The sequence below is a fragment of the Labrus mixtus genome, chromosome 2 (genome assembly GCF_963584025.1).
Source record: "Labrus mixtus chromosome 2, fLabMix1.1, whole genome shotgun sequence".
Lineage (NCBI taxonomy): Eukaryota > Metazoa > Chordata > Actinopteri > Labriformes > Labridae > Labrus > Labrus mixtus.
The window spans coordinates 34,417,182-34,434,387 of NC_083613.1; the positions used below are offsets into that span (position 1 = coordinate 34,417,182).

General features: G+C 45.3%; 2 protein-coding genes across 3 annotated transcripts in view; one reads left to right on the forward strand and one right to left on the reverse strand.

The window, feature by feature from the left end:
• The first annotated feature begins 156 nt into the window (after positions 1–156).
• On the forward strand, positions 157–10,009 carry prokr1a (prokineticin receptor 1a). Of its 2 annotated transcripts, XM_061026351.1 has the most exons (3): positions 157–223; positions 5,170–5,634; positions 8,418–10,009. In XM_061026351.1, the coding sequence occupies exons 2-3, from the start codon at positions 5,204–5,206 to the stop codon at positions 9,103–9,105; spliced, it is 1,119 nt and encodes a 372-aa protein (XP_060882334.1). In that variant the 5' UTR covers positions 157–223; positions 5,170–5,203; the 3' UTR covers positions 9,106–10,009. The 2 variants fall into 2 exon arrangements, with proteins under 2 accessions (XP_060882334.1, XP_060882326.1); XM_061026343.1 differs by lacking the exon at positions 157–223 and having other exon boundaries at positions 4,369–5,634.
• Positions 10,010–13,529: 3,520 nt separating this feature from the next.
• The window catches only part of aplf (aprataxin and PNKP like factor), an 18,835-nt gene continuing 15,158 nt past the window's right edge, over positions 13,530–17,206 (reverse strand). The window contains exons 10-11 of the mRNA XM_061062928.1: positions 16,275–16,321; positions 13,530–15,086 (exon numbers count right to left, since the gene is read on the reverse strand). Of these exons, the coding sequence (XP_060918911.1) occupies positions 14,869–15,086; positions 16,275–16,321 (265 nt within the window). The 3' untranslated portion in view covers positions 13,530–14,868. The remainder of the gene's footprint in view (positions 15,087–16,274; positions 16,322–17,206) is intronic.

The window sequence follows — 17,206 nt, forward strand, 5'->3', positions numbered from 1 at the left end:
ACGTATTTCCGTCCAATTAGATCACCTGCTCAGTGTGCGCGTGCAGCCACAACCTGCTCCTTCTACCTGTATGGACACTTCCGCATCAACCGTTATGACAGCGCGCGGTTAAGATTCATTTACCTGTGTGACAACCGTTCATCAGTGCGCGCCCTCGTGTGAACGTGCCTCGCGCTCGTGTGAGATCTTCAGCGGAGTGGAGCGCGTGGAGGAGCAGCTTCAGGTCTGTACCAGATCAACATATATCTTTTTTATTCACTTTAAATGTTCGAATGTATTGTTTTTTATTGTGATCATTTCATTTATTACGTTCGACGCAGAATCTGGACTTTTGAATTCTCACATTAAATGTGATTTAAAACGTCGCGATTATTGTGCATTTAACTTGTTGTTTGCAGTAATCAAACTACTAAAACCCTGCGTGATAAATATGTTTAATGCCTCCTGTATCTTTTAACTTAAATTCAATTGAATGTTATTTGTGCAGCACATTCATCTTTTGCTCGTTGATATTCATTGCACTCGTGTGTTTCTGTCCTTAACAATTTAAAAAAAATTAGCTTCTGTCTGCTGACATCATCCAGAGATGGTTCTTAAAGTGTGGTCCCCATCTGGGACAGGAGAGAGAGTAGGCAGGTCAAAAGTCAACATTGTTGATATTTTAATTTTATTCGACTCTTATTCCGACACAGTTAAGTCTGTATCGTTAAATATTGTTATTCCAGTTGAGCAGAAACGTGAGAACAAACAGGTCTGTTGATCTTCTAATGAAAATGAATAAAATCCTGCACAGTGATTTTAACTTATTAGATGAATATTTGTTTATTCAGAAATTAGAGGAGGTGTTAAACTCACTCCGCTGGTGTGTTGTAAAAGGTCTGATTGATGCAGAAATGAAACATGGATCCATAATCCAGGATTTTATATATTTATGCACTAAATGATGTCAGCCCTGTAGGTCAACTGATCCTGTGCAGAAACCAAAATGACTATTCTTTATATAAGAATACAAAAACATATGAGAAATCCCATCCTGTTCTTTCAGGACAGGATGGACGCTGTGTAAACTGGAAATATGTTGTTCCTCTGAAAACTGACAGCCTGTCCTGCCAGGATGTGACCCGAGCGAGCGACAGCGACAACAACAGCTCGATTCTGTTTTTTACACTGAAGCTTCAGAGTCCACCACATGGCAACCTGCATGAGCATCGACTCTAGAGAGGAGGGGAGACAGCTCTCTATGATGTTTAGAATTTGGACTGCAGTACCAGCTTTAAACACTAGGTGTCAGAGTTACATATTGCTCTTTTAAACAGAAATGTAAATTTAGACTGACTGGTCTGAAGGTTAGAAAACACTGGAGAAAACAAAGTCCAATCGGTTTGTGTGGCTAGCATTAGCAGTGCTAGCCCCGCCAGGTAAACGTCCACATGAATGTAGATTTCCTAAAATCAAAATACTGCTGATCCGCTCTGCTCCTATGAGATGCTTTCCCTCTCTGTGCTTGTTTACATCCATGTTGTAGATCTAGAGGAGCAGGCACATTAATTGGAGCTTCATCCAGTCTATGGTTAGGCTACAGCGTCGGCTAGTGGCGAGAGACTGCATTACAATTTGAGCACAACATTTGATAGGCATCGAGGGCCAACATATAAAAATATTGACAATGTCTTTAACTGACTAGTCAGGGTGACAGTGTTCAATCCTTTGAGCGGCTAGTCGCACATCACTTCCCTCGCCCAAGTATGGTCATTTCTGCCAAAAGAAACAACCAAGAGGGCGACAGCAAAACTGTAAACTTGAGTCTGCATTTATTCACTGCTTTTACAAAATATTTTGCACTCTTCGGGCTCGATCGTGAAGTTAGAAAAGCGACCCCAAGTAAATCCATTGTTTCCTCTGGAGCAGCACGCTTGCCGGGCGCTCTTCTCTGCGTGGTTCTGTAGCAGTTTTTAGACGTGCATGAATGAACTTTTCAGCTCAAGACGTGAACACTCAATGTCACTTTTGGCCGGAGCAGCCAATCACATCAAGTAGGAGGCTTTACCTTCACTCTTTGTGACACTTTCCTCCTCTCGCAGCAAAGCAACGAGGAGTGCTCCAGGTTTACTTGAATGCATTTGTTCCACCAATTGTTTTATTTGGTCGCCGTTATGCGCACGCACCCCCGCTCAACAGGCGCTCCCAACTCTCTTAAAGTCTTTATATGTGATTTTTTGATCCAGCAGATGTCGCCCTTGAGCACCAGCATGAAACCAAAACAACTCGTGCTGCATTGTTGTGTTAGCATGCTAATGCTAGCGATCTTTATTCTGCTCGTATCTTCACACTGCATGTAAATTTACCTGAAATGAGCGTGATCTAGAAACACAGTTAAGCAGTGAGTACAGTATGTTATTCTTCTTTTCTCTAGTCCCTCAATTAAACAACTTTTATACACGAGGGGAGGAGTCAGCCGGCCGTCCGGGCGATGTAAACAAAGTGAAGATAGGACTCTGAAAACTCTGAAAACATCACAGACAGTGGGACTCGGGTGTTACACCCATTGTAGACAGTCATGACTCACAGAGTTATTTTCAGAGGATAAACTTGATTTCTACATTTAAGTGAGAAAAATCACATTTAAAGACTTTAAAGTAAATTTAAAAACTATGATTGTAACATTTTGGTGTTATTTGGATTTGAAGTTCCGTAAAGAGAAAGACACTCTCTGGAAGTCGGGGGTTTGATTCCAGTAAAGAAAACAGATCAGTTAAAAAAAAGGTTCTTGAGTCGGAGCTTGTCCAGACGTCAGAGCTGAGACGAGACATTCCCCAACCTGTGAACAAATCTAACAGGCAGACTTCATGAACACGGTCACCAGGAGACAGAATCAGCAACACCATGAACATGAAGCTCCCTGAGAGTCAGACCCAAAGCTGTGTCACAGTCACACTGACGAGCCAAAGAGCTGCTTGTGTGTCCGACAGTAAATCTACGGGCGCTGTGTTTGTGTGAGAGGCCTTTACAGGGTCATCCACTGAACGCCTGCTGGGAAAACATCACTTTGAACTGGACATTAAAGCATGAGGGATATCTTCTTTTAGTATGAACAAACTCACAGGAAAGTAGATATATGTCTCTAATAGGTATGTGTTTCTTTAAATTGAGGATTCCTTTTCTGGGTTTAGTTCAAGTTCAGACTGAAGATTCTTTCTTCAGTCTTCAGATTGGAGTTTTTGCAGTGAATACACTAAAACCTGACCGATAAATCCTCCAGCCAATAATATCGGCCGATATTAGCTCATCCAGTGACTCTCAGTATCGGCTAATTTTATTTTATTTATGCGCCGATGATACTCGATTTAATCACCAGTCAAACAGAATTTCATTTTGAGTTTCATTGTATTACACTATCAGTTCTCTTTCACCAGCAGAGGGCGCTATATGGATTACAACAAGCATCATCACTCTGCAGAGTGTCGAGCGGTGATGCACGTACATGCTCAGTTACTTTCCAGCTGAGTGACCATCTTGTCTTCATTATAAATCTTTTTAAAGTGTTTGATAACTGAGGGATCACCATAATAAATGTGTAAATCTATATCTACAGATCAAAGATAGATATCGGTATTTGCCCCAGCAGTTCCATATTGGTCGGGCCCTAGTAAACAGACACCTGTATGCGGGGGTGAAAGTATGCTGGTACGATCCGGTACATTCAAAACCAGCCATGGTCACACTTTCAGCTTTAAACCCTAAACAACACTTTGTCTCCTCATTAATCGTTTCAAGTCGTTCTGAGTTGCTCCTGCTGTGTTTTGATCCGTGCTGGACTGAGCCCCGGCTTCCTCTCATTACTGCTAGTTAACGGTGAGCTGGAGCTTCCTGCAGCTGACTGATATCAGGAGCTGTGGGGGGTTTGGTCAGGCACACGTTTGTTGCTAAATCTCCCGTGTAAAATGTGGAGCAGAATGCGTTTTCTGATGTTTAATTATTTTTCTCTTTTATTCCAACTTCACAGGCAGGCTGTCGATGAGTGCTCTGTAGTTGATTTTAACGGTACTCCACTGAGCATGCTCATCTTTCTTTACTTCCTGAACACAGCGCCTGTGAAAGGGTGCGTTTCATTTCTTATTCTGGGACGGTCGATGTCAAGTGATTCTCATTTCTTTCAACTCTTTACAGTTTTGTTTTTAAAGGTGCATGAAGCCGAGGAGAGGCGAACAATATGAAGCGATGGCGGTTGTGGTAGAATTACTGGCAAGAATTTAAAACTGCTTTCAGTCTGCTCTTAGAGTCCTGTCACAGCTCCAATTCAATCCTCGCTTCTCAAGTTAACCGTGGGAGTTTAAACGATCGATAGCAGACGATAGCTAATGAGTGTCTTAGTGGGTAAACTTTAGTCAGTTTGTTGAAGACTAAATGCTCTTGAACAATCAGACAGAGACGATGGCTTGTGAATTGAGGATCTGTTTATTTCTCTCGGAGCAGTTCTTTTATAACATCCCAATCATCCCGTCATGGGCAATCATCACACTGAGCAATTACAACATGTGTGCTATATAAAGACCATGTCCTAGAAGTTTCTTGGGCGGACAAACTGCTCTATTACCAGGAAAGAGTGTGTGGGTGTACGTGTATCAGAACATGACCTTATGACCTGGCTAAATTCAGAGGTTAGATAACTATTGGTTTGTGCCTGTTGCTGTCCAGATTGTTATGATTCTACCTTTCAAACTACAACATAATTCCCCCTTTGGGGGTTAGCAAACCCACAAACAATAACAGATCAACACATCATTACTTCAATAGTCATCAATATCCATCAATCAATATAAGTAAGGGCGAAAAACCTGGACCTGCTCCTTCACCAGGAAAATTCCCCTACGACCCCCAGAAAAGATATATTTATCTTTAGGGCGAGGTTAAGGTCAAGGTTTATATTGATTTACACAGATATATGTATATAAACGATGCAACAAAATATTTGTTCAAAAAACAAATGAATGAAAGATAAACTAACCCGACTGACCACGGCGGTGGTGGTGGATGAGAAAGTCCCGGGTTGTGAAGGTTAATCGACGGTTTCTGTTAATGGAGTTCGGTGGTCTTGAAAAGAGGTCCATCTCAGTCGGGATGCGGTCTCTGGTGTCGTCTCTTTACTTGTTTTCTTTTTCACTTTTACAGACGCTTCTTTCTGAGCATGTTGACCTGATCCAAAATGGTCGACTCGTCAAACCGCAGCTCGGCTCCGATGGACTACTTCCCGTCGTCCAGCGAGGGTCTGGACTACGGGATCCCCCTGGACGAGATCCCGGACACCACGCAGGGCCGGGCCTTCTTCGTGGCCACCATCGTCATCGCCGCGGTGCTGGTGTGCATCATGTTGGTGTGCGGCGTGGGAAACTGTCTGTTCATCGCCAGCCTCGCTCGTTACAAGCAGCTCCGCAACCTGACCAACCTGCTGATCGCCAACCTGGCCGTGTCGGACGTGCTGGTGGCGGTGGTGTGCTGTCCCTTCCTGTTGGACTATTACGTGGTGAAGCAGCTGTCGTGGGATCACGGCCTGCTGCTCTGCGCCGCAACCAACTACCTGCGCACGGTGTCGCTCTACGTGTCTACCAACGCTCTGCTGGCCATCGCCGTGGACAGGTGGGTCGACCCTCATCATCACACTGGAGGACATGTTCCCTCCTGTGGGTTCTCAGCAGGGTTTTAAAAGTATTAAAACAGTTAAAAATGTTTTATTTTCAAGGTTAAAGGTCACATGATATAAAATCCACTTCACAATGTTTCTCAAACACTCACAGAGAACAAACCATATGACGTATTTTTGTAGGCCAACCCTGAAGTATCATCTCTATGGGGTCTAACCAGAATCCTCCTCTGGGATGTTTTCATTGGATTTTGGATCATTGCAGAAAATAATCTCTGTGTTAAACACACGTTTCTGAAGCGTAGGCGTTTTGTTCAGCAGGATAATCTTCACAGATGAACGCCATTTTTATGATGCTTGAAGCGTTAATGCGGCCGACAGAAGTAAAAAGCTAACGTTATGCTACAAGCTAACTACACCACGGTGGGATGATTGTGACGTCACTAGCGTTCAGCTTCAGACGATCTCCGATAAACTAATCCACGTAGCTTAATAAATAGTTTACTAACATAATATTCACCTTAACCTAAAGATTAAACCTACAGGAGACATCTCCGACTAGTGAGAGAGTTCCCGCCCTCTGTGTCCGGCGTGATGACGTTTAATGTCCCCGACGACCGCTGTAGTCACATTTAGCCGCTTGTTAGCAACCGCCTTTTTAAAGACGAGTAAAAACTTCAAACTTCACAAGTGGAGGTATTACCTAACGTAGTTTATGTGGTCTAACAAAACACCAACATCTCTTCAGCTTGTGTTAACCACAGACCTTATTTCAGGAGTCTAACCACAAACACATTCAACATCCCCGTTGACTTTTAGACGTTAGACCCCATGGAGCTCAGATGATAACTTACTTCCTGGTTTTAGAACTCATTCCTGTGGCGCTCTATATGTGTCTCTAGTCCGTCTACAAAACCCCCCAATGATGAGAAAAGTCCATCCTCTCCATCTTTTACCTGCTCCACTTTTCAGAAAATGTGTGCTCAAACAGGCCGTTTGAAGAAAATCTAATTATTTTAAAGTCAACACAAGAACTCACAGGTGGCCGTGCACAGATTTGAGAATCGGTGTAATGTGAGCTCAGGTCTTTGTCAGCACTCGTGCTGCTGCATTTTGAATTGTTTGCAGCTGATTTACGGTCGAGACTCTGAACGTTCTGGACGGACATTATTTACTCTCACCTTCTTTCAGCCTCTGAATCGAATCCATCATTGTTAGTATTTCACACTCTGGGACCAGCCGCTCGGCTGTGTTACATTAATCACTGCTGACGTCTCCTGTCATGTATAAATGGCTTCTGCAGAGAGGAGAGATGGATCATCTGTGTAAGCGAGGGTGTTCGGGTGGGTCAGCGTCCCCTGGGTGTGTGGTGTAGCTCACAGGTTCTTCTTACTGTGTGTCTCATTGTGTCCTTCTCGTTGGATCAAGGATAAAACACTTCTGCAGCTAATTATAAAAAGAGGCACCAGCAGTTTGGAACAGCTGCTTTCAGAGTTATTGTTCCAGCCCTCAGGTATGCTAAATCCAAACAAACAAATTATTCTGACACCACAGACTTCAGAGGAGGGTCTGCATGTGCTGGAGTCTGTTCAGTAGCAGAAGAGATGCGGAGCTCCTGCTGGAGGTCAGTTTATGTTTAGAGTATAGTTCAAACAAGCTGTTGGCAAGTTAGCAGCAACTGTGCAGAAGCTGTTAAAGGAGCAGTATGTAACTCTGACACCTAGTGGTTAAAATGGGTACTGCTGACTGAACAAAGAGAAAGATCTGTTTCAGGATATCAAACAGGAAGTAGATTTTTGAGACGATGATTCAGATGTTATTGAGTCATGTTTCCACATAAAGTACGAAGAACTTAAAGGAGCAGTATGTAGCTCTGACACCTAGTGTTTAAAATGGGTACTGCAGTCCAAATTCTAAACATTGGAGAGAGCTGTCTCCCCCCCCTCTCTAGAGTCGATGCTCACACAGGTCACCATGTGGTGGACACTAAAGCTTCAGTGTTTATCCAGCTCTGCATGGGTCTGTAAACCTTGAAATGGACTTACTAGTACATACGTTTGTTTTTGAGTCCCTAAAGAATCAAGGTCAGAAGATGTATTTGTTGCCAAATTGTGTTACTTACAACTTCATATCTTCAGTGGGGATTGAAATTTGAAACACATTAAATTCATTGGCGCGTGTGTGCACACAAACGTCCTGGCAGCCCTACATTAGTCAGTACCCCAGGTCGGCCACCCTAGCCAAAAAAGTTTGGACCCACCTCTAACTATAGCTGTGGTGACCATTTTAAAACAAACCCTATATTGTCCAAAGCAGTCACCACTGAGATGTGAGTTGTGGAACTATTTCCGGACGCGTGCACCTGGCGTTGCAACAAACAAATGTCTGGTACTCTTTTCCAATAAAGTCTTCAATCTGTTTATTTTAGTTCATGATCGGGGTTCACTAATGCAACATAAATGTCCCATTCTGTCCAAAACATCATGAAGCATAAACTGTTACATCCAAGTCAACCCGGTCAAAAAACGATATGCTTCCAAACACACCTGAATCCAATTACCTGGAGCCTTGGCTAAGACTCCACCTAGTGTTCAGTGTCGGAATTACACTCAAATACAAATTTGCAGTGTTGTGTTGGGGTTTCTTGCAAGGATCAATAAAACAAGCATTTTGGCTCCTACAATAGCAAAGTGACCACGTAAAGACGCCTCATATCAAAGGGTAGTTGAGTGTTTATTACTCTGAAGACATCATTCAGTTCGTCTCTTCTTCTCTGCAGGTACATGGCAATCCTGCATCCTCTCCGTCCTCGTATGAAGTACCAGACGGCGTACTGCGTGATCCTGACGGTTTGGATCGTCCCCGTCTTCATCTCCATCCCCTCCGCCTACATGGCCTCGGAGACCACGTACCCACATGTGGACGGAGGCACCTTCAAGACCTTCTGCGCTCAGATCTGGCCCGTGGACCAGCAGGTGTACTACCGCTCCTACTTCCTCCTTATCTTCGCTCTGGAGTTCATCGGCCCAGTGACCGTCATGGCGGTCTGCTACACCCGGATCTCCAGGGAGCTCTGGTTCAAGGACTTCCCGGGTTTCCAGACGGAGCAGATCCGACGGAAGCTTCAGAAGCGTCGGAGGACGGTGGTGGTTCTGATACTTGTGCTGGTCGCGTACATCCTGTGCTGGGCGCCTTACTACGGCTTCGCCCTGCTGCGGGACTTTTACCCCACCCTCATATCCCAGAACAGGAACTCCCTGGTGGCTTTTTACATCATTGAGTGCATCGCCATGAGCAACGGGGTCATCAACACCCTCTGCTTCATGAGCGTCCGGAACAACAAGCGCCTGAAGAAGGTCAGCAAGTTCCCGCTGAAGCTGGTGACCGCCAAGTCGGTGTACGAAGGGGAGGCGCGGACCTCCTCCCTCCGCATGACGGAGGACGTGGGGGACACTAGGCTGAGGTAGAAGTCAAAACATCAGACAGGTCACACAGCAAAGTGGATCTACTGAAACCTAAACACCGGACCGGTCTTAATGAACTTGTTCAGCGGATGTGGCGAGACGCTGGTACACCGAGGTGGCGCCGATTCTGAAAGTCTTGCCAATGGTTGCAAAAATTCAGGGCTTAGCAACTGGACTGGCACAGAACGCCGTATAACACATGGACAAAGACTCAGTGACATCACCTTTTGGTTTCTGAAGTGGAGTTTCAAAACAAACAAGTTATTAAAAATTCACTAGATGCTGTCGTCCAAATGTTGGAAGATGCAAACTGCCAGAAAAAAAAAGATGGCTGCCTGAATCTTAACAGTTCATGTTTGTACGGAAAGGCGGGTTACAGAGATTATAACTCAGAAGGTTTGGTGATCAGCCAGTCATAGTGAGGGTCTACATCACAGATTGTGTTCAGGAAGTGGACCTCCTGGTTTTAAAAAAAGCAGCCAATGCAGGAGTGTTTTAAACCTGCATTCTCTCTAATGTCCAGCAGGGGGAGATTCCATGATAAAATGTTCCTACTGCTGAGTTGATTTATTCCCTCAGGAATCATTTTCCTAACACGTTTATGTTCTCAATCTGAAGTTTCAAGTCTTCTTCCACACAGCATGATGCTCATTTAGCAAATGATGGTCCCGTTTAGAGTTAAAGAGACCAGAAAGAGGGGGAGGGGTTAGGGCGGGGCTACCTGTGATTTACAAGTTGTTACCGTAGAGACGTTGGCTGCCAAAACCTCGCTCATGTTTATTCACTTACTCCTCTAAAAACAGAACGAGTCTAACCCGGCTCCTCCTCAGGTGTTATCGACAGTAGACATCCATTTTTTTTTTTTTTTTACTTTCTATATTTTTGGATTCTATCGCTCATTAAAATAATGGAAGGATTGAAAAATGTTGACCAACTGACAAGCTAGCACTGGTACTAGCTGAACTAAGCTCGGCCGCCATCACGTCTCTGTAGAGTGATTCTGATGCTGCGACGGTGTCATAATGTTGTCCCAGTCTGTCAGGTCACATGGTCACAGAGGGAGCTCCACACACACACACACACACACACACACACACACACACACACACACACACACACACACACACACACACAGCGCTGCTCTCCCCCGCTGGCTCAGCTGATCCCGTCCCGCCTCTCTTACTACCTCTGAAGACGGCACAGAGGGGGGGTCATTCCGCCCAGGGCGCTGCTTGTCAACAAAAAAAGGCAGGTAACTGCTTGGGTCTCCGGACCAGTAGGGGGGCCCCAGAGGGCTTACAAACTTTGGACCTAAGCAACAACCCAAAATGCACAAATTTTGCAATGACTGTAGAAAACCTCCTTAAGGGGGCCCCATCTGACAGCATTCGTTCTCGTTGCCCTGCTGAGGCCCCCAAAATAACTTTTGCCTAGGACCCCAAACAGACCCTAGAATCACCACTGATTCCGCCCCCCCGTCACGCCGCTGACACATTCTGATTGAAGGCGAAACGTCACAGTGACAGTGACAGCTGAAAAGACAAAGACGTCTATTTCTCACATACAGTCTGTGCAGCTCAGCCAATCACAGGGAAGCACGACAACCAAGACCAATCAGCTGTTAGCAACACAACAATTACACACAGAACCTCAAATCTGATTGTTTTTTTTATTTAATATGTTTGTTGGTGACAATAAAATAATAATAAAAAACTGTTGATGATGTCGTTCATGTTATTCGTTTTTATTCTTTTCCCGAGTGTTCCCATCAGGATTCTTATAATACGAGCATTTTAAACTTGGATATGATACTGGGACAAACAGTATCCATGGCAACAAAAATAGAAGTCCAAGGAACCCAATACTGGATAACTCTTTTGAATCATAATAAAACTGCAGGCACACTCCTGCAGATTCTCTAAATGAACACAAAGACGTTCATAACGTTACATGTTGATCATGTTTTTGTGCAGTTCAAACCGTGTGCAGGAGCGTGCGCCTGCAGCTTCTGATGGATCGGTTCCTCCCCTTCACACCTGTCTGATGAAACAGGTCGTCTTCGAACCATAGTTCACACCATGTGATAAAATGTTAAACTAAACAAGGTGGTGATGATAAATCATGACCTGCTCTCTCCCCCCCCCCCCATACATTAACCCCTCGTTGTCCTCGTCGTTCTTGTTTTTGTCAAAGCGTCTTTGAGTATTTAGAAAAGCGCTAGGCTATATAAAATGAATGTCTTATTATTATTATACCTGACTGGTGTGATGTGAGGTTATTCTGCAGCAGCCTGCCGTCAGTTTCATTTGATTTAATGAAGACGAACACGGTGAACGCTGTTTAACCGCCGTGAGCTCTGATGCAGCACGCCTCTCTAATCAGAGGCTTAGATGTGAGTCGAGATGTCTTCACGTGTCTGCAGAAATACGAGGAGACTCGCTCATGAGGGGAGAACAACGCCTCCTCCTTTATAAATCAATCTTTATTAGTATAACACTTTTCATACAACAAATGTATCCCAAAGTGCTTTACATCAACATTTAATCAAACAGCAACGTGACTCCCTCCCCCACCTCTATCCCACAATCCAAAAACTAAGGTCAAAATAACTCGATAAGAACAGGAAGTGAGGAAACGCCATCATTTATTCTACATGAGGAAACACAGGAAGTTCAAAAAGTAATAAAAGCAGATGAAATGAGATCCAGTTAAACGCTCTACTAAAGAGGTCTTGAGTTTGCTTTTAAAAATGTTTATTGTGTTTATATTGTGTTCTGCCCTCTTTAAACAGATACTACTTTCTTTTTTTTCATACTAATCTGACACATCCAGCATGCACTGGGGCAGTTTGTGGCCGGAGTGAAGGTCAGCATCTCCAAGGTCGAGGCCCGGTTCTCTGCTGGAACACAGCGGAGTGCTCGCTCCAAGAGAAGGAGTTCAAATATCTCAGGGTCTTGTTCACGGTGAGGGTCAGATGGACCGTGAGATCGACTCGGCGTGGGCAGTAACGTGGGAATTGTACTGAACCGTGGTGAACAGCGAGCTGAGCCTGAAGGCGGTCTTCGTTCCAACCCTCTCCTGTGATCTTTAGGTAGAGACTGGAAGAATGAGAACGCAGATACAAGCGTCTGAAATGAGATTCCTCTGGAGGGCGTCTGGGCTCAGCCTCAGAGAGAGGGGGAGGAGCTTAGACATTCAGGGGGAGGAGCTCGGAGTAGAGCATGAAACTGATTTGGCAGGAACAGTCTGTTGTTGTTGTTTTTGGTAAAGTCAGAATCCCAGCAGAAGGACTCAGGTGGTTCAGAAAAGTCTTCAAACAATGGGTGTGTTACCATCTCACTAAAGGCTAAGACTGTTTCATGTGGGAGTGAAAGGACACATGGTGTGTGTGTGTATACACGCCTGCAGTGACGGCCGGCGCTCTGGATGAAGGTGTCCCGTGTTTTCCAGCTCGCGTTCAGCATCTGAATACAGAGTGCAGCTGCTTCATGTTGAAAATTCATGAGACGCCTGTTTAAATGTCACGACACTCGACCTCCAGGAAACAACACCTCCTCCTGCGACGGGTTTTAAAAAAGCTCCTCATGTTGTCCATCAAATCTGAAGTCAAAGGAGACATTTCTACATTTCACTCTGAGGAGGTGTTAGTGATGTCAACAAGGTCAAACCAATCAGGCTGCTCATAGTGCTCCCAGTTTGAAGATCATTTATGTGTCAGCATGAATCAACATGTAATCAAGAATGTAGAACACAAATGAAGACAGTGTTGGTCTTGTTGAGAAGTTTGATGGCGGGGAACTTTAACGCTCTCTAAAGGCTCACACTGTGCCATTTATTCCCAATTGTATAAAAGTCGGGGTGGCATGTCAGCTCACACTGTACGACCCGATTGTCGGGCACGGCCGGAGAGCTCACACTGAACGAGTTGTTAATAAAGTTTCATTTGAAAAAAAACAAAGGAGGACGGTTGGTGAAAGAGAAGGAAGTGGAAGTTGTTGTAGGATAGAGGAAAGTTGATACAATCGTAGATATATGGATACAAGTAAAAAAAAAACGCTGGGTTGCGTCCTGCCGCTGGTCGCCATGACTACAGTCCTCCCTTGTCTCTGGTGATTATATTGTAGTCACACATGACTTCTGCCGGACACTTTCATGATGTAATCGTCAAGATTTTAAATTCTAAATATCAAACATGTTTGAAATAAATCGGGGCGTCCCCGACGATCGCCGGGCAGATCGGGGACGTTAAGATTGGATCTTTGGACCGCTCACACTACGAGATAATCTGAACAGATAATCGGGTCCGAGCAGCCTCGAGTCGGGAGAGACCCTGAGATTGTCGGGAAGGAAGAATCAGAGCTCAAATCGATGATCCTGCAGAGTGAGCCAGGCTTTAGGGGTTTGTTTCATGACACAGAGACAGAGAAGACTTTTCATCAGATGTATTTCAACAACGTAAGAAAAAATAGTCCCACATATAAATCTACAAGAGCCGAACGTCAAAACCAGAACATCAGAAATAAGATCAAAATGAAAGCAGATGAACTCTTCGAGGTTTTCTTTCCTCTGTGAAGAGAGAACAACTCTTCAATCAAACAGACTTCACACACACACACACACACACACACACATTTCCTGATCAGCTTTAATGACTCGGGTCAAGTGCATTGTTTTGTGTTTCTGGTTGCTATGGTAACACCTGACAGCAGTCAGCACGTGGGCAGCTGGGAGCGAATGTTTGACAGTTATAAACTCTCAGGGGTTTCAGGTTCATCACTTCCTGTTTGGATGATCTGAAAACAAAACAAAGGTTGAACAATCGTCTGATTTTTGTTTGAAGTCTGAGAAGAGCCGAGTTACGTTCAGAGAGAAATCACACGATTTCAGTGCTGTTGGTTTGAGAACGCCCCCTTGTGGCAGAAACGAGTATTACACTAACAGCTGCAGAAGAATACTCAGAGTGATGTCGGCCTCCTTCTGGTTAACAGATCATTACAAAAAAATAAAGTTTAGGCAAAAAAAACAAAAAACCTCTCAATTTTCTCGCTGCCAATTTCCACACAAGACACGTCACACAGAGTTGCAGCGAATGGCGCTGACGGACTGCGGCGTGCTCAGACTTCACATCAGACTGAGAAAACTGACTTGCTTCTAAAAAGATTTTGAGGACAGAAACATTCATATTAAAAAGATAATAATCAGTAGCATCAAATATGAGATGTTCAGAGTCTGCCGCTGCGCCTTAAACGCCACCTGGGACCGTTTGTCATCGTGTCCTGACCACATTCAGACGGATGATTTAAGGATGAAGGTCGGATGTTCCCCGGAAAAACGTCAGCAGACACAATCCAGACTCCGCTGATCATTCTTCAACACACCAGATGTTTCATCGCTCATGGTCAGCGCGGGTTTGGACTCGAAACAGGAAGTAAAGCGGCGTTGGGTCCCGTTGATCCCAGCAGGACGAGTGAAGAGGAATCGAACCAGTCTCTGACCTCTGTCTGCACATGGGTGTGTCACCATGGTAACGCAGGAGTGCAGTGACATCACAGGTCAAAAAATTATGACAAATACCCAGAATCCTTTTCAACACATTGACTCTTGTGTAAAAATTTGAAATCAGAACTGAGGCGGCTGGATCTTAGTCTGAGAGGGGGTGAGGGTGTGTCTTTCCTTCAGGCGGGTCAGTCTCATCAAACCAAAACCATCAAAGGTTGCCCGGCGCCGCCGCCGCTCTAAAACCTCCAAACAAAGACGACGCCATGTCTACTTCTTCTTCTTGAGGAAGGCCTGCGCCTCGCTCTGCAGCCCTCTGACGTCCTCCTTCTCGCTGTCATCAGAGACCGGAGGGACGTAGTCTGAGTCATCGCCGCCCGCCTCGTCCTCCTCGCTGTCGTCGTTAATAAAGCTGTCGTCGTACTCAGACTCGTCCTCCTCGTCGCCAGCGGCGGCGGGCTTCTTGGGGCGTGTACGCGTCATGGAGGCTGTGAAAAGAATGAAAGAGGGCGAGTCACAGAGGAATAAAAAACAACATGGAGGAGCTCCGTTTCCTGTTTCCTGGTTTGTTAAGTGCGTTTAAAACACCAGAGACGTTTGTCACTAACGGAGCGTCTTTCCCTCAGGAGGCCCCGCCCCCTTCCTGTCTGACAGGGATAAATAACAGGCTTGTGATTGTTAACGGTTCGTTTTAGTGATTTCTAAACGTCTTCGTTGCGATGCTTCTGGCGTCGTGTGTGAAGCTCTTTGAATCGCCTTGATGGCGTAAACGTGCAGCAGAAATAAACTCGCCTCGCCTTGACGGTCTGTGGTCGTCCACGGGTAACGACCTGAATGAGAGATGATCTCTCAGAGAACGAGGAGCTGAATGTCGATTGAGCCAGCGTTAATAAAGACCCCCCCCCAAATGTCAAGATGCAGAGTGTGTGTGTGTGTGTGTGTGTGTGTGTGTGTGTGTGTGTCTGTGTATGTGTGTGTGTGTGTGTGTGTGTGTGTGTGTGTGTGTGTCTGTGTGTCTGTGTGTGTGTGTGTGTCTGTGTGTGTGTGTGTGTGTGTGTGTGTCTGTGTGTGTGTGTGTGTGTGTGTGTGTGTGTGTGTGTGTGTGTGTGTGTGTGTGTGTGTGTGTGTGAAGGTAAACTCTGTGTGTGTGTGTGTGTGTGTGTGTGTGTGTGTGTGTGTGTGTGTGTGTGTGTTTGGTCACAAGGTCATACAGGAGGGGGGGGAGTGGAAATATCCAAAGGGGAACACGATTATATTAAACAACCTGCTAACAACAAAATCAATATTTCCAAATGGGTTTATAGATCGTCCTGTGTGTGTGTGTGTGTGTGTGTGTGTGTGTGTGTGTGTGTGTGTGTGTGTGTGTGTGTGTGTGTGTGTGTGTGTGTGTGTGTGTGTGTGTGTGTCTGTGTGTGTGTGTGTGTGTGTGTGTGTGTCTGTGTGTGTGTGTGTGTGTGTGTGTCTGTGATGTCACTATGATTAGAGCCTCCTCGACCTAGAATCTTAAATACCAGACATGTTTGATATTTCAGATTCCAGGTCGAGGAGGCGCCGACAGAAAACCGATGAGAGCGAGCGGACGGTGACAGGTGAACCGGTCTGAGGTCTCTTCTGTTCACGTCATTCCACCTCTCTCACTATGATTTAATATTCGACCATTAGACAAAGAGGCCTACCTGGAGTTGTTGTGTGTTTGTACTCCTTCCTGTGGAGAGGATTTTTCCTGTGAGACGGAGACAAAGTTTGATTATTCATCACAACGCTGCAGGAACGTTTTAACACGTCTCAGTCTGAAAGTTAAAAACCTGAACAACACCAAAAACAAAGTCCTTTAAAGAGGACATATCATCCCCCTCCTCCACCTTTTCAAACAGTCCCCTCCTCCACCTTTTCAAACAGTCCCCTCCTCCACCTTTTCAAACAGTCCCCTCCTCCACCTTTTCAAACAGTCCCCTCTTCCACCTTTTCAAACAGTCCCCTCCTCCACCTTTTCAAACAGTCCCCCTCCTCCACCTTTTCAAACAGTCCCCTCCTCCACCTTTTCAAACAGTCCCCCTCCTCCACCTTTTCAAACAGTCCCCCTCCTCCACCTTTTCAAACAGTCCCCTCCTCCACCTTTTCAAACAGTCCCCTCCTCCACCTTTTCAAACAGTCCCCTCCTCCACCTTTTCAAACAGTCCCCCTCCTCCACCTTTTCAAACAGTCCCCTCCTCCACCTTTTCAAACAGTCCCCCTCCTCCACCTTTTAAAACAGTCCCCCTCCTCCACCTTTTCAAACAGTCCCCTCCTCCACCTTTTCAAACAGTCCCCTCTTCCACCTTTTCAAACAGTCCCCTCCTCCACCTTTTCAAACAGTCCCCTCCTCCACCTTTTCAAACAGTCCCCTCCTCCACCTTTTCAAACAGTCCCCCTGTGGTCTAAATGAAACATCTGTGCTTTGGTCAAAATATAACATGAATCAAGCACCAGAGGAGGTTTGTGACCCTGTATAAACCAGCTCTCTCAGAACGCTCCGTTTTGGTGTGTGTGTCTCTTTAAATGTAATGACGCCCCCCCCCCCCCCTGAGTTTTCCCCATAGACATCACTCCTCTGTAGAGAGAATAAAAA